The 24,193-nt window shown below is 48.8% G+C and overlaps 4 protein-coding genes across 4 annotated transcripts; 2 read left to right on the plus strand and 2 right to left on the minus strand.

The window, feature by feature from the left end:
* Window positions 1-622: 622 nt before the first annotated feature.
* On the plus strand, window positions 623-1,672 carry N7529_007868 (uncharacterized protein; the record flags this gene model as incomplete). Its single annotated transcript, XM_057243395.1, has 1 exon — window positions 623-1,672. One exon carries the CDS (start codon window positions 623-625, stop codon window positions 1,670-1,672), a length of 1,050 nt encoding a protein of 349 aa, XP_057094933.1.
* Window positions 1,673-3,646: 1,974 nt separating this feature from the next.
* Window positions 3,647-4,925, minus strand: N7529_007869 (60S ribosomal protein eL19; the record flags this gene model as incomplete). Its single annotated transcript, XM_057243396.1, has 4 exons — window positions 3,647-3,944; window positions 4,052-4,321; window positions 4,486-4,567; window positions 4,889-4,925. 4 exons carry the CDS (start codon window positions 4,923-4,925, stop codon window positions 3,647-3,649), a joined length of 687 nt encoding a protein of 228 aa, XP_057094934.1.
* Window positions 4,926-5,129: 204 nt separating this feature from the next.
* Window positions 5,130-13,478, minus strand: N7529_007870 (putative translational activator; the record flags this gene model as incomplete). Its single annotated transcript, XM_057243397.1, has 6 exons — window positions 5,130-5,684; window positions 5,736-5,877; window positions 5,933-6,224; window positions 6,278-6,469; window positions 6,523-13,299; window positions 13,358-13,478. 6 exons carry the CDS (start codon window positions 13,476-13,478, stop codon window positions 5,130-5,132), a joined length of 8,079 nt encoding a protein of 2,692 aa, XP_057094935.1.
* Window positions 13,479-13,765: 287 nt separating this feature from the next.
* N7529_007871 (putative ATP dependent RNA helicase) lies at window positions 13,766-18,401 on the plus strand (the record flags this gene model as incomplete). Its single annotated transcript, XM_057243398.1, has 6 exons — window positions 13,766-14,525; window positions 14,587-16,126; window positions 16,182-17,479; window positions 17,528-17,741; window positions 17,806-18,136; window positions 18,192-18,401. The coding sequence occupies 6 exons, from the start codon at window positions 13,766-13,768 to the stop codon at window positions 18,399-18,401; spliced, it is 4,353 nt and encodes a 1,450-aa protein (XP_057094936.1).
* Window positions 18,402-24,193: the final 5,792 nt, after the last annotated feature.

Raw genomic sequence — 24,193 nt, forward strand, 5'->3', positions numbered from 1 at the left:
AACCCGAAACCGCCTTGTTTCGTTTACCTTTGAAGGGCTGAGAAATTAATCATGACGAGAATCAACTCCATCGAACTAACTAGGGATGGTAATCACACTCTTCACCACAGAAACCACGTTCTCGCCTAATCAAGTACATCCTGAAGATGTTATTGGATCATGATGGAATTAAGCGCTCATCTGTCACAACAGAGGGGGGAAGTTGCTTCCACCCACAGCCAACGGAAGAAGCGCCGGGCTTCAGACAAATGGAAGACAACCCCTGGAAAAAAAGTCAAAATGATCCTGAATTTCCTGTTATATGTCTTGCACTTTGACACTCTTTTTTTCTCTCTTTCTCTGTTTTTCTGTATAACCCTCCGGCCTCGTATCTGACGTGATACACTTTTGAGTCTTCGTCAATCGGAACTATATGAACTGAAGAAAAAATTTTCAGATTCGAATTTCAGTCCGATTAACCTTCAGAATCCCTTGAATGCTCTCTCTCTCACACTTTAAAATACCTTTGTGTCGTTGCTTGGTCGGTCTACAAAGGGATCCATACTTCTGATACTTCTGCACCCGTCTCCATGTTATCACTCTCCAACTCGCCAATTTCCGTCATAAAGGCCGGGTCCTCGACATGTCGAGCGCATTCCCTATTCCAGATCTCTGGACGTGGTCTCAACCTTCCATGGTGACCATCACCTCAATAGAAACCGAGACCGTACATCCTACCTGGATATACACGTTAATGCAGGTTATTTCCTCTACCGAGATCCTGTCAACACAAAGCCTAATGCCTGCGATGGTTATTGTGACCGCGTCAATTCATTTTTCAACCGGCACAGCTCCAATGACGTCTACAATATTGTCGGAAACTACAACGTTGGCATTGGAGTCAACAACGGCACCAACCACCATGGAGAATCTTCCGAGTCCAACTACTGTTGGATCACAGTACCTCACCACCTCAAGCCCTAGTACATCGCGCTATCGTCCGGAAATAACCAGCTCCGCAATTTCCAGTCCATCGGGCTCAACCATCAACCCCACATCAAGCCCATCAACATCAACATCAACATCAACATCAACACCGGCGACCCCATTCATTGGCATAGCCACAAGCGCAAGCATCTCCAGCGCATCAACCCACCCCACAAAAACGGGTCTAATAGTCGGTACCATCCTCGGCGGCACCGCCCTAATCTTCATGCTCCTAGGGGTATTCCTCTGCATCCGACGCAACCGCAAAGACCAAAGCAAAGACATAAAGCAGCGCCTCCTCCGCGGCGACTCAATAAGTCCGACCCACCACTCCTCGACCCCAATGTCCTCCCCAAACTTGCCATCACCACCCCCACCTCCACGACCAAACTACACCAACAACCTCCCACCCGCCTACTCAAATCCAGACCTTTCACTGGATAGCATGTACCTGCGGCGCGACGGTGCCAATCCGGACCCAGACATCCATCCACCGTCTCCAGTCGAGATCTCCTCTCGGATGACTTCCTTCCGTTCTACTTCCTCGACGGAAGGGGGATTGGGAATACAAGACTCTTGGGATCTCGAGCGCGGCGAACATTCGAAACATGATAGTATGCGCAGCAACCCTTTTGATTTGGAGCCTCCGCCTAGCGTGTATCGATCGAATGATACTCTTCCCGCGACGAGGGGTGTAAAGTTCTAGACTGGTTTCGCATTATTGCGTTTTCTACGTCATTGCGTTTACGTTTCGCTAGACTTTTTTAATGACTCAAAAGACTTTACGACTGCCATGTTGCCTCTTTTCCATTCTTACTGAGATTCCCCAGGCGCTTTTCTCCTTTGTTTGATGTTCCATTTGCACGGAAATGGCGGGCTTCTGTTTGTGTTTTTAGCTTTCGGTCACATTAGCGAATTGCTGCATCTTGTTCTGCATACTGCTGGGATCCCCATTTAGAGCTGAAGAACTGCATCCAATACATAATATAGTTCCAACCATACATAATTCAGCCAATGATGTTCATCTTCATGTTCGCCTCTCGTATTGACCGCTCTTCTAAAATCTCAGTCTGCCCAAAAAAGCAAAGAAGAAGAACAAAGTCTGACATTAGTCCGAACGTTGTCGCCCAACTCGTATTCTCCCTTCCAAGGAAGTACAACGCAAGTTTCGGATCCCAGCCGGGGTCCGAAAACCCACTAGTTTGTCCGAGGTATCAAACAGCAAACCTCACGATGTATCAGAATGTCCCGGGTATTTCGCCACCTGGGCACTGGTAGTCATGCGCTGTGCTCCTGCGTTCCCAGCAAATCCAGGCTCTAACATATTAGGACTTGCGGTGAATACGTCGATGGCCGGGGAAGTTTGAAGTCGAAGTTTAAGCAGATGAAGTATATGTATGACTCCTTGGTTGACTTTAATCGGGCACCAAACTCCATCCAAGGGGCTTCTTCCTTCTCCCATCTTTCTGGGGTACTAATTTCTGAAATCTTCGAACGTTCACCGCTGCTTGAAGCATATGAAATTGAAAAGTTTCGCTTGACTTTCTCGTAGATGGTTGTGTAGTGTGGGTTTCACCTGGGCTTTTTGGATACGGTGACACTTGGGCATATATGTTCCAAATTGGAGACTATATGTTGCAGTGAAGAGTCTGCTAAGTAGGGTTTCTTTGTTTGAAGGGTGCTGCGACTTGTAGTCTCTGCGCTTTGCCGGATGGAGGTTTATGGATATCTGCTCGATTGGTGATTCCATATTTAATCTATGGTACTGTACAAAGCCAATATACAGTGTTATTAATGATATCAGGGTTTGGATTTTGGTCATACTTTGATATCATGTGGTTTACAAGAATTTGTATACTCGTTACCCATCAGAATAGTGAACTATATATATATCCAGAAAATACACTATTTCAACACGAGACTCGCATTATTCTTATTTTTTTTTGACGATTATATCGACTCAAGGAAATGCAAGCATGACAAGATGATAAACATTTAATTAATAGGGAACAAGAACTATGCCTTAGCCGATCGACCAGTACAAAATAGGATTTTTGAGGTCAAACCCCAGACAGGAGCCACAAGACCCATATATTTCAATGCCCCACGGTGTAGTTGCCAAGGGGATTGTGTTTCTAGATTGAATTGAATATGAACAGTGCTAAGCAGGAGGCAGTAGGATAATGATGTCCCCCCTACATGCACCATATGTACAATATCGTAGACAACTACAAAGGTTCATCCGAAAGTACAGTTCTAGAATCAAGATCAGATATCACAGTGGTCCGCATATCATCATCTAGAGCAAGGAAAGACGGAAGGCTGCTGTTTTTTTTGTGGTGTTTGGGTGAAGTAAAAAAAGATTTCCTTTTGCTTTCTCGTTACATTTTAAACAAGAATAGCTTGAGTATCACATCATCATCGTCTTCCTATTTCCTATACCCTTAATTTCTGAAAGATCCAAGAACGAACCCCATGCAGTCAGAAAAGACGGGAAGGAGAAGTCGTCACAACAGAATCTAGACTACAGGAAGACGCCGAAGGCCGACCTGGATTCGATATCGGGAACAGCCTCGAATCCCGGATCCAACCCAGAAGTTAACCGTTTCCAACCTCCGCACCGCCGAATTGAGAGAAAAACGTCAAACAACGGAAGGGTAATTGAATTTTTGTATCAGATTTACTCCTGGTCGTTGATCAGAGCATTGTGCTTGGCCTCCTTGCGCTCCAACCGACGCTCACGGAGAGCCTTGTTCTTGGCACGCTTAGCGTCCATCTCCTCCTTCAGGACACGGTCGCGTTGACGCTCAGCCTTGGCCTTCTGGATGTGCTCAACGAGGGCACGCTTGTGCTTGAAGGTGTTACCCTTGCTGAGGTGGTAGAGCTCGTGGTAGAGGTGCTTGTCGATCTTGCCGGCGGCACGGTAGCGGACGAGCAGACGACGGAGAACACGCATGCGGCGCATCCAGAGGACTTGGCTAAAAAGAAAAAAAAGAGATCGTATCAGTAACTAGGTTCCCTTTGTAATTCCCTCAGGCAAATCTGGGAAATAAGCCTAAGGGCTGAGAGCGTAGGGTGTGCATACCTGGGCATACGGGCGTCCTTGGTACCCTTACGCTTACCCAGACCACGGTGACGACCCTCCCGGCGGGCCAAGTTGAGCTCGCGGGCGCTGGCACGAGAGTGCATGGTGACGGGCTTGCGGATGATCAAGCCATCGCTGACGAGCTTGCGGATGGTCTGGCGAGAGTTGGCGTTGGAGATCTCGTTCATCTCATTGGGGTCGAGCCAAATCTTGCGCTTGCCGCAGCCGACCACGGAGGCGGCGAGGCGCTTCTGGGTGGTAAGGTTGACCCTGTGGTGAAAGACCCAGTCAGCATCACACAGATCACGAAGTTGTCTCCCTCCATAGTCAAAGAAATATCCGGGTGTCCACGGGAGGTTGGGTGTAATTCGAAAGTGTGTAGCACACGGGTGCTGTTGAAATTTCCAATAACAGGAGCTGGAGATGGCACTCACATCTTGATGTCGGCGTTGACGGTCGTTGGCGGATGATGTTCGTGGCACTGAGAAATCCCGACAATGAGTTTGAGAGGGCACACTGCGGGCCAGATTAGGTCAGCCGAGAGAGCTAAGCGAGTGTGCTCTTGCCGTCAATGGGCGGAGAGAGGAAGGTGTATGCCCTAACGCTAATCCAAATTGGGAACAATAAAAGAAATTTGAAGATCTTACCAGTCCGGGGAAGCCAAGCTGATTGTTTAGATTGATTGATATGAGAATCGTTAAATGTATAGTAATTTATTTCCATTTATTCTTGACTTTTCTTTATCTTAAAGTTGTTAGTTGACTTGGACGACTTTGTCGCAGAAAAGAGAAATGCATCAAACCCTAGACACGTGACATTGAAACCAAGCAGTGTCACGTGTCGACTCCTTCCCATTTGAGCCAGAGATCGACATTATAGAGCTACTTCCATGCTGGCCCGTAATCGAAGCATCCCGAGGTCATTAACGTACATACATGTAGTTTACCATATTAACTACAGACTACGTCCAACACAAAGAACATACAACATACATATGCATAACTTTTATACGAACATAACAAGAACCAAGGGTATATCTATAGACATCTAGATGCTCCTTGGATACGCAAAAAGATCATCACTCTTCTCCAATGCCTTCTCCAAGATCAACCTTGCCAATGCTCCACAATTCCTTCTCATCATCCACCTCATCATTTGACAATCCTAATCCACCTTCACCACCTTCAGCCTCCCGACGCTCACGCGCCTGGTTAGCCAAACGAATAGCAATACGCTTGAAGTAATCAGACATGCTGCGCTTGGGACCCGGTGGTAGAGATGCACCCGGACCGGCCATGTACTTGTCAAACACCTCGCTTTCACTCTCAACCACAGAGAAGATAGCTAAGAATGCTGCTTCGGCCGCCAGCTTGACGGGGATCACCAGGTCACGGACACTGGCGAAGATGGGCGGCGCAAGAAGGGCCAGATGAGGACGGATCAGCTCCGGGTGGAGACGGCTGACGGTTCGGATAGTCACCAAGCTCAAACGACGAGTGTCAGATGGGCTGCCAACCTGGATAGCAGGCACAAATGCTTCGAAAATGGCTTTGCTTGACTCGAAGGCGTGGTCGCCATCGTTCGACAAAAGGTACTTGCCTGCGGCAAGGGCGCTGTTGTCGGAGATGAAGGGCTATGCATGAATTAGCTTGGAGTAACTAGGACCGATTGGGCGTTCACTTACATCCTTGTTGGCAATCGCTTGGCAAATGAAAGTGGGCAGTTCGGCAGAGAAGTGTTCTAGCAGAACCTCGGGACACTCAGCCAAGAGAGCATTGAGACCGAGAATCGAGGCATGAGAGAGCGAAGCGCCGAGGATACGGTTCCTGAGAGATATATTAGCTCTTGACACACTTAGCCTCGAGAAATGGTAGAGCGTACTTAATAAGAGGGACAGAGCTTGTGGCAGGAAGAACCTTCACGAGCGCAGCAAGGAGACGTGCGTTGGTGATGGCAACAGAATCTATGGATGCGTTAGTAAATCTCAACGTACGAAAATCAAAGATAATAATCTTACCAGTCTGGTCGCTAGAGTCATCATCAATCAGAGCAAGGATTGCTTGTCGGGATGCCTCGCTCATGTTTCCACCAGCCTTTCCAACAACCTCCTGGAGAGCCTTCATCATGGCGTTCTTCACACCGACATCGGGAGTCTTGGATCCGGCAATAAGTTCTGGCAATAGAAGTTAGTAAATCCACACTTTGGACCTAATCTGTCTGACTTACCAGCAATAAGGGGATCGACTCTGGGCGTCAGGGTAATCAAGATACCAAGACCCTTGGCAGCACGGTTGCGCAGAGTCTCGCTGGTAGTATCGGCCAAACCACGAGCGAAAGTACGCTGGAGTTGGGGCAAGAATGGCTTCACAGCTAATGGGATCTTCTCCAGCAACTTGTTAAGCGTGTAGAAGATAGCGCCTAGTAGAACCAATTAGTAAATCGAACCTTATGCATGGAAATATTGTACTTACACTTGATGTCCACAGAACGTTCAGACACAACACGAATGAGAGGACCGGTGATCTGAGTAACGAAAGGCTTCAATGACTCGGCACGAGTGCGGTCGATGATGTCCGACATCGCAAGAGCGGACTGAGTACGCTGATCGGTAGTACCGTTGAGAAGACCCTGCAAGAAGATCGGCAGGATAGCCATGATACCCTTGGGCAGACTGAATCCGGGCAGATCCGCACCAGCCACACCAACCTGGCGCAGAATCTGGCGGGTGGGAATGGCCAATGCCTCCATCTCTTCCTTGCGCATGTGAGCCATGAGGCCGGTAAGAGCAGTCCATGCCGACTTGACAACATCCTGGTCTGAGTCGTCGAATGATATCAGCAAGGCGCGGATCAAGTCCTGGTAGTAGCGCGAGAAGTCTACTTCGGCTTCCGCGAAGAACTTGGTCAGATGGACAGCCGCAGCAGCGCGACGGCGGTGGTCGTCATGCTTGACAAGAGCAATCATCACGTTCATGCCAACGCTCAGGCCATCGTACTCATCCACAGACACCAGGACTGTGTCGAAGGCAGTGCTGAGCTCTGTCCGGTGATCCTCGTCGGTAGCCTCGATGATGCCATCCATGAGAGAGTTGAGAATGGTAGGAAGTCTCCTTGTCATGGCAGAGCTAGCCACCTCGGCCAGAGATGCCAAGGCTCTGGCGTTGAAAGCAGAAATTGGTGGCGTGAGCAAGGTGGGGATGAGGTTAGGCAGGATGATGTTCGCGCGAGTCTGTTCCGTGAGAAGTGTCAACAATGCGGACAAGGCCTGTTCAGCATCCCCGTCGTTTCTCAGCAAATGAAGAAGGTAAGGCAGGACCTGGTCCACAGCCCGCTTGCCCAGGATTTGTTGCAAGGAGTCGAAGGCCTCGGCGGCAGCTTCACGCACACCCTCGTCGTTGTCGACGAGAGCCACGCGAACAGTGGCGATGAGGATTTCTTCAAAGTCCTCCAGGGCATCGGGGGAGGCGGCAGTGATGAGCTCACGAAGAGCAATACAGATACCCTGCTTGACGTCCACGTCGGGCGAAGTCTGAAGACCATCTTGAAGCAGCGGCAGCAATGTGTTGAGCACAGACTCTCCAGCCTTCTTGATGAGGTCTCCAAGAGCGTTGCTGGCAATAACCTTCTGCTCCATATTGGTAGATCCAAGACGGCGAATGATGAGCTGAGATAGCGTAGGCACCATGTCCTTGAGGGTCTTGGGAGAGGCAACGAGCGCCTTCCAGACACCGAGAGCGGCACTCTTGACTTGGCCAGAGGTATCGCAGCGACAGATGTATAAGGCAGAAAGGACCTTGTTGCGGCGCTCTTCTCCGAGAACCTCCAGCAAGGATTGACCGGCCTGGTTGACTTCCTCCTCTTCTTCCTCGTCTTCGCTCTTACCAGAGATTCCAGTAAGACTGAAGAGGAGATCACCGACCAGCTCGACGGAGCTGAGACGAATGCGGTAGCTATCGTCCGCCAAACCACGCTCCAGCTCGGGAAGCAACAGGTCAATGGCTTTGTGGGCGAAGTTCTTGACAAGCAAGCGACCGGCGCGGAGAGCAGTCTCACGAATAGCGTCAATGTCATCAGCCAAACCAGCAAGAATAGGGGGAATAATCTTGCTGAGGTAGTTGGCGAAGCTGTTACCGAAGCAAGCAGGCAAGAAGATGAACAGAGTCATGAAGCCTTCACGAACAGCAGCCTTGGGACTGGACACGTTCTGGAGGATGGTAGGCAGAGTCTCCTCAAGCCTGGTAGTACCCAGACCCGCGAGAACCTCCGAAAGAGCTTGAGCAGATCCAAGTCTGTCACCAGCGCCAGTATCAGACTTGAGAGTAGCCATGAGGTTGGGAATAAGATCGGGCAGAGCGTCCTCTCCAAGCTTCTCAATAAGCGAACCAAGAGCCTTGGATGCAGTGGCACGAGTGGTGGGAACAGGATCAACAATAGCCAGGTTAAGACCAGCCACAAGGATGGGCAAGTGCGAGATAAGATCCTTGCGCTCTGTAAGGTGGGCCAAACTGCCGATGATCTGTGCTGACTTCCGCTTGGTGTTAGACCGGTCGCTGAGACCACGCTCGAGAATGCGGGCGACAAGGGCCAGCGAAGGGGCATCGAGGTAGTGCACGAAGGAAACTTTGATAAGGGAATCCAATGCCTCGTCGGTGTGCTTGGTAGGGTCACTAAGAGCCTTCAGGAGAACGCCAACCAGACTCTTAACCTCGGGGTTGCTGATGACCTCACCGAAGCGTTGAAGACTGCGGTTGGCGGCGCTGCGAACTTCCTTGTGAGTGTCGTTGAGCACAATAGTCAGAGGAGGGATGATGTCGGGCAAACTGGCCGCAAGCTGCTGCGGGTCCAAGTAAGCCATGGCTCCGAGCAAGTCACAGGCACCCTTCTGACTACGCCATTGTGTGTCATCCAGACCATCAAGAAGGGTAGGAAGAATCTGCTTGACACCGTAAGAGCTGAGGTTCTGGAAGCAGGCCCTTGAAGCCTCCAGACAGGCATCACGAACGCCAATGCTGGTATCACCGAAGCCTCCGAGAAGCTGGGGAACAATCTGGATCACGAAAGGCTCAAAGGTGCGGCCCAGAACAAGAGCAAGAAGCTCATACGCCAACAAAGCACCACGGCGATGCTCCTTCTGCGCTTTGTTCTCGGTGGCTTCCTTGAGCAAGCTCATAATTCGGAATTCACGCAAGGTTGATACACCCCTACCACAGACGACTGCAGCAAGACCGTAGGCGGCACCACGCTGTTGAGGGTAGTCGGTGGAATTAAAGAGTCGGTGGATGAGGTTGTCCACATACTCCTTTGTCTTAGAACCAGATGATCTGATCAACGGAGGCAAACACTCGGAGACAGCGTGTTGCACGGACTCTGAGGGGGTGTCAAGGGCCACCAGCAATTCCTTGATGACGGTCTGCAGACGAGGGTCATCCGCCTTGAGGTGAGTCGCCACAGATCCGTAGAGCACAATAACAGCCTCGTTCAGCAAATCAGAGGTCGTTGTATCTTTATCGGATGTTTCCAAAGTGGTTTGGAGAAGGTTCATCATCTCCTCGACCTTGGACTGGCCACGCATAATGATAACGGATTTACCACTCTCTGTCATCTGGCTACGAACACGAGAGTTTCCATCAAGCAATGGACCCTTCTCAATGAGGAATCGCAAAAAGGAAACCCCGTCGTCGCCATCAAACTCTTTGGTCATAGCGCTGAAGGCGAGCGCAATACCACTGCGGGCTTCCCAGTGGTCTGAAACATCCACCTTCTTGGGCATTCCGTATGCATCCTTTTCAGGAGCCTTAGGCTTGATCTCCTCCACGTACTTGGATTGGAGTTCAGCCAAGATACCCGCGAACTTGCTCTTGTCGAATTCAATGGCATGGGCCAACGCGCGGGCAGCAGCACCTCGGAGTTGATGGTCCTTGGAGTCCAAGTATTTCATGATCTTGCTGAATGAGGTGTCATCCACTTCAAGTGCATTGTCTTCCCAGATTGTGTCTGCAATTTCAGCATTTTCCTCCACTGCGTCGTGGCATCCAAGCCAGATGTGCTCAGAGAAGTCAAGATCGGTCAAATCGATCTCAGCCTCAATGACTTGGAGCACAGTGGTTCGGACGGAAGCCTCGGCAACGATAGTTCCCCGCAAAAGCGTTTCCAATTCCTCGCTGCTGACGCTAGGGGAGATGCACCGGCAGAAGTCATTCAAAGTATCCTTGACAATCTTGTAGTGCTGGGTGTATCTCTGCATAGCGGAAAGTAGCTGGTTCAGGATCTCAACGCGAGGAAGACGGGTATCAGCGAAAGAGCCAGAATGGAAGGAGAGGAATTCAAGAGCCAGGAGAACCTGAGTACCCTCCTCTTCTCCCTTGGCTTCCTCGATGCCGTTCTGGGTAAGAACCTGGAAGATGAGAGGAAGAACGTAGGCGAGAGATGTGGTGTCGAAAGGACGCTGCTCAGAAGCAAAGCGCAATCGGTAGAGGATTCTTGTCACAAGCTCACCGAGAGGCTCCAACTCCATATCAGAGGGGAGGTTTGTGTTGCCAATGGCTCGCAGGGTGGCGATACCAATGAAAGATCGCAGGTTTCCAAGGCGAGAGGAAACCTCATCGGCACAGGTAATGAATGCTCGAGAGACCACATCACCGACAAACAACCCCGCGCCAGCCTGAGCAAGCGACAGCAAAGATGTGACGGCAGCATTTATCCACCCTGTGACATCGTTGGCGGGGCCGGTTGCGAGACCTCGAATAATGCCTGCACCTCGCTCGATCCGCTTGACTTCTTCTAGAACTTCTTCTCGGATCTTAGACTCCTTGGCAAGTTGGGCCTTGACCTTTGATGACTCCTCGGGGGTGAGCTTCTTCTGTGCCTGTCCTTTCTTTGCGGCTAGTTGGGCTCGGAGCTCCTCTTCCCACTTCAAGGTGTCGTAGTCTTTGGTGCTCTTATCAAAGGTAGGCTGCTTCGACTTGCTGCTGAGCACATCGACGAAAGCAGTGCCTTCGGGAGTACGCGAGATGGCGGCATCCGTAGCAGTGAACTTGGAGAGACGAGTTCCGTCCAAGTCATGCCTGATCTGGTCGACTAGACGCGGGATCATCGCATCGGGTGCAACAAATGCCAACTCAGCAGCGGCGCCCCAAATAGCGAGATTGACATCGGGAGTGGCTGATTGAACGGGGTCGGCGTTGACACGGACCAGTTGCTCAATGCACTTGGCAGGGTGGGCACGAACAAGGTCACCGGGATCAGTGCCTGTCCTCAAGCACAAAGCAATCCAGGAAGTATTGGGGATCAACTCGGGTCGGCCCAAGATCAGGATGTCAATGAGCTGAGCCTGGAGATCAGAAGAAGAGATACCGGATTTTGCTACGACATCAGCAGATGGACAAAGAGCCCTCAGAACCACGTGAAGAAGGCGTTCGCTTCCTGGGCCAGCAGAAATGGCTGCTGACTCCTTGTCTGCAGTTCGGAAAGAACGGATCCATACCCAAAGCGCATTGACGAAAATGTGGCCAAAAGCAGCCACATCTGTCAAATAAACTTGGGATAGTATTTCCGCAGAAGTCTCTCGGGAGTTTGAGGGGACGGAAGGAGCCACAATTGCATAGATGAAGGCCTGAGCCCAAGCAATCTTGGATGCATCATCGGCGCTAGTGAACTTAGATCCGGACGTGACAGCAGCCAAGGCCCTGACAAGCCACTCAACCTCTTCCTTGGAGCTCAGCTTCGAGTACGCTCTGGGATTAAGCAGGAAGGATGGCTTCGGGCTCCATGCCATCGACTGCGTTACGTGTTCCTCCCAAGCAGACTTAGAGGATCCTTGAACATCGGACACTCTGTGGAACAGGGCCAGGAAAAGGTAGGCCGATGACAAAGCACCGCTTGAAGCAGAGGGAAGCGGATTGGAAGCAACCTCGCTAAATAGATCTTTCATCTTAGCAACGAACTTGGTGACGAGGGGTTCAATTTCTGCACTCTTCAAAGAATCGAGGTCAGACTTCCAGAGCACCTCTCCCAGGCTGATTTGCCAGATCTTGCGGAAAGGAACTCGCTTGTCGGATATACCCTTGACAATAGAGTTAGCCACATCGTCGCTGACCTTGACCTTAGATTGAATGAGGTAAGACAGGTGCTTGCTGAAAGACTTGATTTCCTCTTCCAGAGCAAGCTCGTTAGATTCTCGTGTAAAGACGGGGCCGAATCCTTGAACAATCTCTTTTGAGACATCCACCGAAGGCGGAATAGCCGCAATAGCCTGGGCATATGCAAAACGATGCTCAGCAGCGGTAATCTTCTGGGTCTTCAAAGGACCAATGATTTCATTGGTGATCTTCAAAATCATAGGCCCAGATTTGCACCGAGAGAGCAGGGATCCGAAGGACTCAGATGCGCCTTGGCGGATAGATGGGTTATTGGACTTCATGCTGTTAAGTAAGTGCTTCGAGAGACGTGTTTGCACCAATTCCGAAAGGTCAATGTCTTCTGGCAAAGAGGCACAGAGAGGTGGGATCACGCCGCTAAGAATCACCTCTGGTGCTCTCAGCATGGACTTCTCCATGGGAGGCACCAATTCAGTAGCAACATCCTCATATGTGACAAAGGAGGCGAAGAAGTCAGACATGCCATTAGCGACATGTGTAGGCACAACAGTTTTTGAGCTCACGATTTCCTTGATATAAAATGCCAATATCGCTTTTTTGCACTCCTCGAGAATCGGTTTCTTGTCCTCTAGTCGTACACAAACTCCGCTTATGACCCCAAGAAGAGGCGCATTCTTGTATGCTGTGGTAGAATCCGTTGTTAATTGGCTGACAGACTGGCGCACTGCATCCGCACCCAGCGCTTCGGACGAGAACACGGCGCGCAAAGCACGTCTTGTGACTCGAAGAGCAGATTGTTTTACTGCAGGTTTCGGGTTGTGAGCGAGACAGTTTTCCAAAGCCTTGGCATCCACTGTGATCAGATCTAGCACAATGGCCAGCGGTGTGTTCTGGTCCTCACTGGCCTGCTGAAGGAGAATACAGCACCATTCTAACAACACAAATGCGAATGAGGATGCCAGACCAGGCCGGGCTGCCTCAACCTTCAGTTTCTGGGTAAGGAATTTCAACGATTCGGTCGCATTGTGAGTGCGGAGGAGAGAGCGGAGGCATTGCTGGACTGCCTGGCGGGAGGGTCGATCGACATAGACAGGGTAGGTTCGGAAAAGCAACTCTAGGATATCGTGATGGGTTTCGGGGGTATATTCAGACCCTGTAGAATACATTGTCAGCAGATGTTCTTAGCATAAGGCCACATATAGTCACGATACCATTCTTGTCGCGGAGTTCTTGCAGGGCCCGGAGCCGGCGCGAGGTCGAACTCGAGAGGAGAACGACCTGCAAGGCATCCAGATCCCCGGCCTTGACCTGGTCCCATGGAATTCCCTCCATGATCGGCGGTCAATACGGGGGAATGGAGGGAGAGGGGGTTGGTTGAGAGAGTGAGAAGTTGGTGAAGTGGGCTAGGAATGCTGTCATAAGAGTTTTGTGTGGGGAGCTGGATTCCATCCCGCCATTCAACAGTCATGGCCAACTCTTTGTTCTCAACACCACTCAACACCCTTTTCGTGAGTATTGCGCATCTTATGTTCATAATTAAAATCCACCGATCTTCCATTGCTGACTTTCAGCGTTCTTTCAAGTCTCCTCCGCCGGCCCCGCCGTGAAAAAAAGGCATAATGCCGCCGAACAACAAGAAAAAGAAGAAGCCCGCCTCCAATCCGGCCCGGGGCTTTGCGACAGTCTCTATGCCATCCAAGGCTAAACTGGAGCCAACACCAATCCCATCTCCAGCGACTGGAGAGGCAAAAGCTACTTCGGAAACCGAGCCGCAAGTTGAACGCACAGAAGAGCGCACCGCAGACGCCGGCGCACCACAACCGACGTCCTCTTTGCAAAACTATACACCAGAGGAACTGGAGAAGCATCTTGAAGAAGCAGAACTCCAGATCTTGGTCGACAAATATGCCGCCAAGTGCAAGAACGACGCAGCAAGACAAGCTACCAAGTTGGACAACGAACGCCGTTTATTCCGACAGCAATCGGTCACATTGAGCCTTTTGGAGTGGCTTCCGACGGAGATCCAAGACAGAATCTTTGAACTTTCTGGTACTGAAGAGCATGAATATCTCGCAACAGCTGGACGGCCTAGTTCAAAACAGGTTGGCTCTGAGGAGGAGTTATACAACAAACTCTGGACATTGAAAGAGACATTACTCAAACTTGAGTTTCCTGAATATCGCGTCGAGGATGCATTGAGGCATGTTCTACAATACTTTGCAGGCAACTCGACCAGCGCCGGTCGGGACGCTGTATGGAACCTTGACGAAGCGTTAGAGTGGTTGGCTACACATAGTAATAAGCAAGAGCTACCTCCATATGCGCAGACAAATGGTCGCCAACAAAAAGACGCAGATCTTGTCACTTCATGGATGACAGGTAAACCTCTCAGTGGCTTCAGATACTTCTATCAATGGGACATAATGCTTACTTCTATCAGAATCGAAATCTTCTGAGTCATCGACACCTACGAAATCTCAAGGCAAAAAGGGAAACAAAAAAGCTGACTGGAAAGCGGAAAAGGTTGCCCCGCCTGTTTCATACGACTCGGACAGCTCAGTTGACCCAGATGACATGGTTCACGAATGGCTGGAGCTGCAGACCCGACTCTACACCCTTGATCCAGATCTTTTTGATCGACCTGCAAAGGGAAAGAAAGGCCGGGGTGCTGCCAGTACATCGAACGATCCAGAAGCTGCCAAGGCTCAACGGAAAATCGCCAAGATTGAACGAGATGTTCTTTTCGAGCGCCGAGAAGCGGAGTATATTTGGGAACAAAAGCTTGACGAGCTAAGAAAAGACGCAACATTCGTGCGGCGCCCGGTGGATAGGAAGAAAAAGAATGCCCCGACCGAGGAAGAAGCCCAGCCGAAACCTGAGATTACAGAAGAGATTGACCCATCGCTTCTTGAGATCGATGGAATGGCAGATGCTCTTGGTGATATGTTTCAGGCCGATACCGAGGAACCGGGGTCTATTTTGGGGCTTCCAGCTCCAGAGGTTCAAACCTCTTCATTCACGTTACGTGACTTTGGAAAATCGACAGGCCTTAGTCCACGTCGGGTGTTAGAAGAAACTTGTAAATCAAGAGACTCCTCTTGTGTGGTTGTCTATCAAGACTTCTCATCGTCCAGCCATTCAAACAGAAAAGCTCTTGAGGTGCGATGGTCGAAGCCTCAAGAGGCCCCGTTCTCGCTAACGGTGGACTCAATTACGCACAAGTCTAACGCATTGGCTACCTTTGTATCCATGGATTCTCTTGTGACACCAGATGCACAGCAGGCCGAGAACTATGTATCGACTCTAGCTCTGTTCATTCTGTTCCCCCAGAACTCCAAGGAAGGAAAAGCATACCTGCGTCTACCAGCGGTTTGGAGAGATCTTTGGACCGAGTTTGCCACACTTCAAAAGACTCAACAAGATGAAATCGACAAGGCTACCATCAAAGATCTAAAGCGTCTGATCCAAGAAAACCCAGGCACATTCGAAGATGATGTTGTGCTGTCCGACAACTTCCGTAAGCGAAACGGCAACGGGAGCAAGCCGGGGACACCGGTCAAGGGCTTCGGACGCGATAACTACAACATCAACGACCGCTTAAAGGAAGCCTGGATTGCAAAGTCCTCGACGCCCTCGTATCACCGCATGGCGCAAGGTAGAATGAATCTTCCAATCTGGGGTTTCAAGGATGAAATTTTGCACACACTCGATGATCACCGTGTTCTCATCATTTGCAGTGAGACGGGTAGTGGAAAGAGTACTCAGATTCCGGCTTTCATCCTTGAGCATGAAATGATTCAAGGCCGACCCTGCAAGATCTATGTGACCGAGCCTCGTCGTATCTCTGCGATTTCACTTGCTAGACGTGTCAGTGAAGAGCTCGGAGAAAGCAAAAATGACGTGGGCACCAACAGGTCATTGATCGGTTTTGCAGTGCGGTTGGAGAGCAAGTTCACCCAATCCACGCCATTGATATATGCGCAAGTTTCAACTCACTTTCTCCGTCTGCGATCTTTCCACTAATCTCATTTACAGAACTACGGGAGTAGTGGTTCGGATGCTCGAGCGTCCTGAAGACTTCCAAGATATCACTCATGTCGTTCTTGACGAGGTCCACGAACGCACTATTGACAGCGATTTCCTTCTAATCGTGCTCCGAAGACTCATGCAGAAGCGGCCTGATCTGAAGCTCATACTCATGTCTGCCACCGTGGACGCACAGCGATTCTCGACATATCTCGGTGGTGTGCCGGTTCTCAACATCCCGGGGCGAACCTTCCCCGTGGAAATGAAGTATCTAGAAGATGCAGTCGAAATGACGAATTACCGACTGTCGGAGGATGATCAGCACACAGTCCTCGACGATGATATGGATGATCCGCCCACGGATGCCGACACAACAGGCGGTCTCCAAGCCAGTCTCGAGGGGTATTCTCGACAAACCAAGGAGACTATCATCAACATCGACGAGTACAGATTGGACTACGAGTTGATCAAGAGGCTGCTTATCAAGATCGCTACGGCCCCGGAAATGACTGACTATAGCAAGGCGATTCTGGTCTTCATGCCAGGACTGGCGGAGATACGTCGCTTGAATGATGAGATTCTCTCAGAGCCAATGTTCCAAAGAAATTGGATTGTGCATGCCCTTCACTCGTCCATTGCCAGCGAGGACCAAGAGAAGGCTTTCAACGTACCTCCAGAAGGTACAAGAAAGATCGTGATTGCAACCAACATTGCAGAAACAGGTATCACCATCCCAGATATAACGGCCGTGATTGACACAGGCAAAGAGAAGATGATGCGTTTCGATGAGAGACGTCAGTTATCCCGCCTCGTCGAGTCGTTTATCTCGCGCGCAAACGCCAAGCAGCGTCGTGGTCGTGCCGGTCGTGTGCAGAATGGTATCTGCTTCCATCTGTTCACCAAGCACCGGCATGAAAAACTACTCGCAGAACAGCAAACACCGGAGCTACTCCGACTCTCCTTGCAGGATCTCGTGCTCCGAGTAAAGATTTGCAAACTGGGAGAAGTAGAGCAAACACTTTTGGAGGCTCTTGACCCGCCGTCGTCCAAAAATATTCGTCGCGCCATTGATTCCCTCAAGGAAGTCAAAGCTCTCACAAGCAATGAAAGCTTAACATCTCTTGGAACGCAACTGGCCAAGTTACCTCTCGATGTGTTTCTAGGCAAAATGATCATTCATGGAGCCTTCTTCCGCTGCTTGGACGCGACCGTCAGTATTGCAGCTATTCTATCGTCCAAGTCTCCATTCGTGAACGCAATTGGATCGAACTCTCAGCGTGACGGAGCACGGTTGACTTTCCAAAGAGGTATGACTCAACTCTGTAAGGCCTTTTGATCGAAGTTAACAATTCTAGGCGACTCGGATCTCTTGACTGTTTACAACGCCTACTGTAGTTGGAGGCGCATTCGCAGCACCCCAGGGTCCAACGAGTTTGCCTTCTGTCGAAAAAACTTCCTCAGCCCGCAGACACTGCTCGGCATCGAGGATGTCAAGATGCAATTGGTGGTGTCAATTGCCGACGCAGGGCTTCTCACCCTCGATGCCGCGCAAAAGGCAGCTCTCAACAGGTAATCGAATATCCCTGATCACGGTCCATCCCGATCTAGCAATTCTAACAATGATTTATTTCAGGGCACGCTCCAACAGTCGAAATCGCCAGTTCTTCATCATCCCCGAAGAATTCGATATCAACAGCAACAACGACGTTGTGATCAACTCCGTCATCGCCTGGAGTTTCTACCCGAAGCTCCTAACACGCGAAGGCAAGGGCTGGCGCAACGTCAGCAATAACCAAACTGTAACATTGCACCCGACATCGGTAAACAAGCGAGCAGACCATTCAGTCAAGTGGCTGTCATACTACCACATCATGCAAGCACGAAACCGCAACCTCAACGCCCACGACACCAGTGCAGTCGATGACTTCGCCATCGCACTACTCTGTGGTGATGCCGAGTTCAAGGTAGGAGACCCGTTCTGATTCCGATGTCCCAGTAACGCTCTAACGCTATCAACAGCTGTACTCCGGTGTCATTTCTATTGATGCGAACCGTATCCGATTTGCCGTGCGTGACTGGAAGTCTATGCTGGCATTGAAAATCCTTCATAACCGCTTGCGAGAGATTCTCTCGAATACCTTCCGCAATCCCCACCGTCCTCTGTCTTACAAGCAGCAGCAGTGGGTTGATATCTGGCAACAAATCTTTACTCAGGCTGGTAAGCGATGAATATTGCAGGTCTGATTGTTTATGCTCTGAGCTTTTGATGAGATATGCATGTACAAATTCATGATAAACGTGGTTCGGATCGGATATAGACTTGTCAGGATATTTTTCGGCGCAAAGTTAACATTCATGAACAAACACTCTTTTCGTTTTGGATATACGTATCTTGATCTGTATCCATGTTAGGATTAAATCGGTTTCCTTGGTGCCTTGGATGCACACAGATATATAAATATATAAGTAGACTCAACGCATCACATAGGGTATTCTCATGTACCAATCTCTTTTGCTAATTCGTTTCAGACATATGGTTTCTGATGACTTCTGATGGCCATTTCAAATTGGATTGTTGCAGAAAGACAGATCTTATAGATATATGACACCGACGATCTATCGCAGGAACTATAGTATCCCTACATAAACGGGAAACAGCATACTGCATTAACCATGCTTTCTAGAAGTACGTTGATCCATCTACATAGCACAGAGCACTGCAGATATGCCCCGTCCCTCGATTCAATGCACCGACGCCGTCAGCACTGATCCGCCGTGCGTACATTGTTGCATTATCATAATCCTCACGACCATGATCCAAATATAATGCACAAGCATAAAAATAAGGATAATAAGCATAATAGAACATCCCTAATCTCTCTCAACACAGACAAAGTCGAGACCATTCTTTTCCTCAACTGTGCCCCATTTTCCCACGGGAAACAATCGGTCTACGAACTGCATCCATCGTAATCAAGGGATATATTAATCTCCCCACCGCCTGTATCTCGCACAATGATCAATGATTATCCCTTGACAGAAGAACACGAATCTTGCAGTCCATGCAGGTCCTCAATCAGCGGTGAATCAAATCTTAAATGTCTACATAAGCATGAACCTTGTGAATTTCATGCAAGAAACTGACATCCCCACCCTGGAGCTTCCCTTCCCCCCACAACCAACCATTGCCACTCAGATTACACAACAACGCAGCCCTGAAAAGTATGCCGGACCCGCTAACAAGAAACGGTTTCAAAGTTTCAAACCTGAGACAATATACGCGCCATGATATACATCCCGCTGGCCATTCTTGAATGAAACATGATGCGCAGGACTGGTTCATGTGTACGGAGTAATGTCTACCAAAGGCTAAGGCATAAGCACTAGCACCAGGCAGGCGGCAGCTGCGCCTGGACTGGCACTTTTTCTGGGCTTGTCCATCGTGCATGGTACATACCTACCTAAGTGCAGCGGTGCAGCGCCTAGAACTACATCTGCACCTACTACTCCGTACATTCCTCGATCGACTATTGACGCCTCCCGAGGATATGTCTGGTGTCTGATGTCTACTTGGGATGTGAGCTAGGAATATACGGTGAGAAGACTATATTCGGGCTATGTTTTCCTTTGCTAAATTGCCAAGTTTGTATTGGTTTCTCGTGATTTGAACTAGACCAGCTGGGATGGTCCCTGTTAGGCTTGGCTTTGCTCATTTGCTTATCTTTTCCCTCTTGCAATTATCTTGGGGGATGACACAAGGGGAACCTTACGGGTGGCACTGGTAAATGTGATTTTGCAGAACGCTTATGTTTATGTTTATGTTTAATGTTTAGTTTAATGTTTATTGTATTCTCGTGTGCTCTCGTGCTCGATGTGTATATAGAAACGTATGTAGTGTAACCTTACTATACTTACATCGAACTCATTGACAATGCATTCGATTCCATTTTAGGATTAATACAAATCGTACAACGTCAAGCTCGCACAAGAATAGCATGTTTCGACTATGTCGTACATATTGAACTCTCTCTGCGCTCTGACGTCGCGATCGGCTAGAGTTATCGGCTATATTGTAGAGCGATATCGGGCAGTTCTAGATCTTCATAGTCTTCATCGTCCTCCATGATATTATTCCAGATATTTAACCTACAATTTAAGCACAGTATAGATTAACGACAGTATGATACTAACACTGATTAAGTACTCCGTACTCTGTATCATAAGAAAATTTGGGATACTTGGAAAACCCCATAACGGTCGGGTCACTGCATCGATGCCACGTCTGCACGCAAGGGGGGTAATTGGCGGTGAATCCACACGATCTAGCCCTTCGTACGTGGTTATCACCACAGCCAGTCATTGCTGCGTCGGATCATCGATCGGCGGACTACTGTTCCCCAAGACCAATCATTGATCCTCTTGGCCAGGATAGGTTTTAGTCTCGTTACACATTTGGCCCGAGCCATCCTGGTTATTTCGGAGTTATGAGGAATTTATTAGGTCTAAATTTTTGGGGGGGCTTCTTTTCTTGTCGCTCGATATTTTAACCTGACTCGAAGGTGTGGCGATTGCTGACGGCTACTGCGGGTAACTTATTCAAACCTCTGGGCATTCTTTGCTTGTTAATTAATTAAAAAGCGTATGTTTGATGGTGACTCCACCTGGGAAAATCGAGCAAACCGTCTCTTGAATTACTGTTGGGATCCTATCCCCTCTTCATTTGCTACACAAGCGCTAGTGTGTACGGAGTAAAGGCAAGATGAACGTGCAGTCGATCTCTTGGCTCCACGGGACAATGCAATGCGAGGTTAAATCCAAGTTGCACGGCCCCAAGTTCCATCACGCCAGATCCTGGCTTCGTGGTGCGTTGTTATTCGTGAAAGTGGTGGCGTCTCATTGGAAATTATAGTCACATGGAACAGGACCCCTAAGTACAAATGTACGGCGTATAGGTACCGACTTCATGGTTAGTGTATACCTGCGATACGGGGTTTTCTCGGTCGGTTTGCATTCAATTTGCCATGTACAACACATCAGTAGCTTGCAGGGTACATCCCTGTCAAATGTCGGCTGTCGGTCAAATTTTCCTCGTGTTCCGACCGAGTCTGTAATTATACTGTACACCCCCCTCAAAGACCTTGTACTCATTGTGTGCGATTCCAGTCTGACGACCTTATCTGGCGTCAAAACGTCTGCCCAGACGGCTTCGGGCATATTGGACTAAAGTGAGAGGTACAGCATGGGAAAAGCATGGCAATTGCCCCTGGTGAAACATATTGTATAAGGAGCAACCAAAACAAAGCCCGTGTTGTTACATTGTACATGATACTCGGAAGAGGAAGGGAAAAGGCGTTTTTTTTTCTTTTTCTGTTTTTTTTTTCTTCTAAAAAAAACAAAGGAAAAGTATTAAAAAAAAGCCTGCATTGGTCTGTTCTCATGGGCAAAGTCTGAATGAAGTCTGCACGGACATTGTCCGCTGCAGGGTAACTCGCTGCAAGGTACGGACGAACCCGTCGATCGACATAAGATTGACAATATGAGCGGTTTGAAGTTGGAAGCTATGATAGCAATGTTCTGAATACATTACGGCGTAGATTGTATTTCGTATAGACACTAAAGTGTCTCTAGAGTCTCTAGCTTCTGTAACCTGCGATCCACCCGAGCTGATAGTCATACGGAAAGCGTCGGGATAGTTAATTCCAATATTTATGGGTAGGGAGAGATATTGGAATCAACCGATATGTACGGAGGTACAAATTACAAGAAAGAGATTATTTCTCACTCCTAGCTATACCTATCATAAGGACTATCAGAATTATAACGATCATCTCCTTGCAGTTCCGGCTCAACGGCGGTTCCCTTCGATGCATCACACCCGAATTGCGGAGTTCCCGTCCCAGGACGATAACTGTGTGGTGGAGCGTCGCTAGGGACGAAGTGGAGAAGACTCGCCTCGAGGACGGTCTGATTATATTGTACATTTCTCCCTTTACGGAGTAGTTCTGTCTACGTTACACTTAGAGTACCGGATTAGTCTATATTAGTCTTTCTGCAAGCTGAACGGGAAGAACAAGAAACAACACTAAGACACTAAGAAAAAAGAAAACAGTCACCAAGTAAAGGGAATAATAAGAAAAGCCACAACCGTGGTCCACTTTCTCAATAATAGATTGTATGGAAAAATCCTTCAGCTTGCAAATAATCACCTCGGCGCGAAGATTTATTGCCCCTTTCAGTCTGTGGTGTATCGATTTAGGCGGATCCCTCCCTAAACTACTGTACGCTGTATGTGCAGCGGGTATCGGGCCGTCGATAGCGAGCTGCGGTGCAGGGATCGGTCAGTAGTGTCTCCCCCCTCTTTTCTGTCGGAGCTCTCTGGGCCTAGTCGATGTACCTGCTTACCTGCTCTACTCTGCACGACACCAGTTCGCAGCTTGTATGCGAGATAGGCTTAAGCATTAGATAGAGTAGATAGGTATAAAATGTAATGATATGGCAAGGGTACACTACAATCTACAACATTGTTTATAAGAAGAAGAAGAACAATAATAGTAATCAAATACCAAGGCCCGCGTCTTCCCGACCCCATGTTCACCGACCTCTCAAGGGTCTGTGTGGCAGGCTCGACCCGAGAAACGCCACTGGAATCCACTCCAGCGCGAAATAATCCCAATAACTTACCGGAGTATATTGATGAGGAAATCGTATTCCGATCATGATCTTCTTGAACGTAATTGGGATTTAGGCCCGTGGTCAATGCGTTTCAGGAAATTTCAGCTAGTCAATTATCATTTAGTTCTGTCAGTGAAGATGTCATCTGTCACTGAAACTTTGGAGGTACATATAGAATAATATGAGTTTATTTATTAATTTATTTCAGTGGTTCTCGAGTGGAGAATAGGAAGAATAGAAACAAATAATAGAAATCAAGAAAGTATAATAGAAAACTGCAAGGGGAGCTCTGGAAGATTTTCCCCAAATAAGCGGTGAACTGGGGTCGAGCTGTCTTGACATCTAGTGGTCTTCTTTCCCCCCCCCCTTGCTGGGATCTGGCTCTGGGCTTTTTTTGTTGGGCTGAATTTCGCCCAGGAATGAATTTCACCCAAGAAAAAAAAAAACAGGCCCAAATTAATTCATCGTTTTATTTCAAAAAGAGGATTGATTTTCATACTATTTGCTATTATCACAGCCGACTTAGTGACGTGGAATTATTACGGCTATCCCGACTAATCTAACAATTCCTATGATTTGGAACCAAGTCATGGATATGCCTTCCGATTAGCAAGTAAAAACGACCCTACTCCGTATGATTATTCCATCTGATCCAGGTAACGGCAAGTCATTTCTAGATGCATCGTCACGGGGTCTTCTAGTCCCAATTACGATGCTACGTGTGAATTTCATTTCAATTCTGACTAGGAATTTGGGTTGGACAGACCCCAAATCAAATCGTCTCTTTCCTTTCACGATTCCTGAACGTTTATTGTAATATTTGCTCTGTTCTTGAGAAAAAAACCCCTCCCCCTTTCTGATTCTCTTCAACACACTGTATAGGTAAACACTGACCCTCTGACTGGTCTATCTAATTAAATGACAGGGATCGCAAGAGAAAGAAAAACACACAGAGAGAAAGAAAAGAGAGAGAGAGAGAGAGAGAGAGAGAGAGAGAACAGACCCTTGATCGACTTCAAGCCACCCGTGTTTCGTGGTGCAATCTGAGCCACTGGTTTTTTTTCCCACCTCTGCATCCCTAGGTGTGACGTGCTTCTTTCCTCTTTCTCTCTCCACTGTTACTCACGGCCCGTCTTAACGCCTAGATCGTCCCGAACCATAAAACCAGAATCGAGACAAAGGCCGCGGTAATTAATGTAACTGCTGGGATACAAGGCGCTCTCCAAATCAAACCACTGGGAGGGCTGGTCCACTTAGCGGCTACAGCCGTACTGGCTCTAGAATTCTGAAGCGACGGACTTGATTGAGACTGGGGATTAATGGGGTTAACGAGCTGGCGATCGACCGGC

This window comes from Penicillium soppii, assembly GCF_028829465.1.
Source record: "Penicillium soppii strain IBT 18220 chromosome Unknown utg000006l, whole genome shotgun sequence".
Taxonomy (NCBI): Eukaryota; Fungi; Ascomycota; class Eurotiomycetes; order Eurotiales; family Aspergillaceae; genus Penicillium; species Penicillium soppii.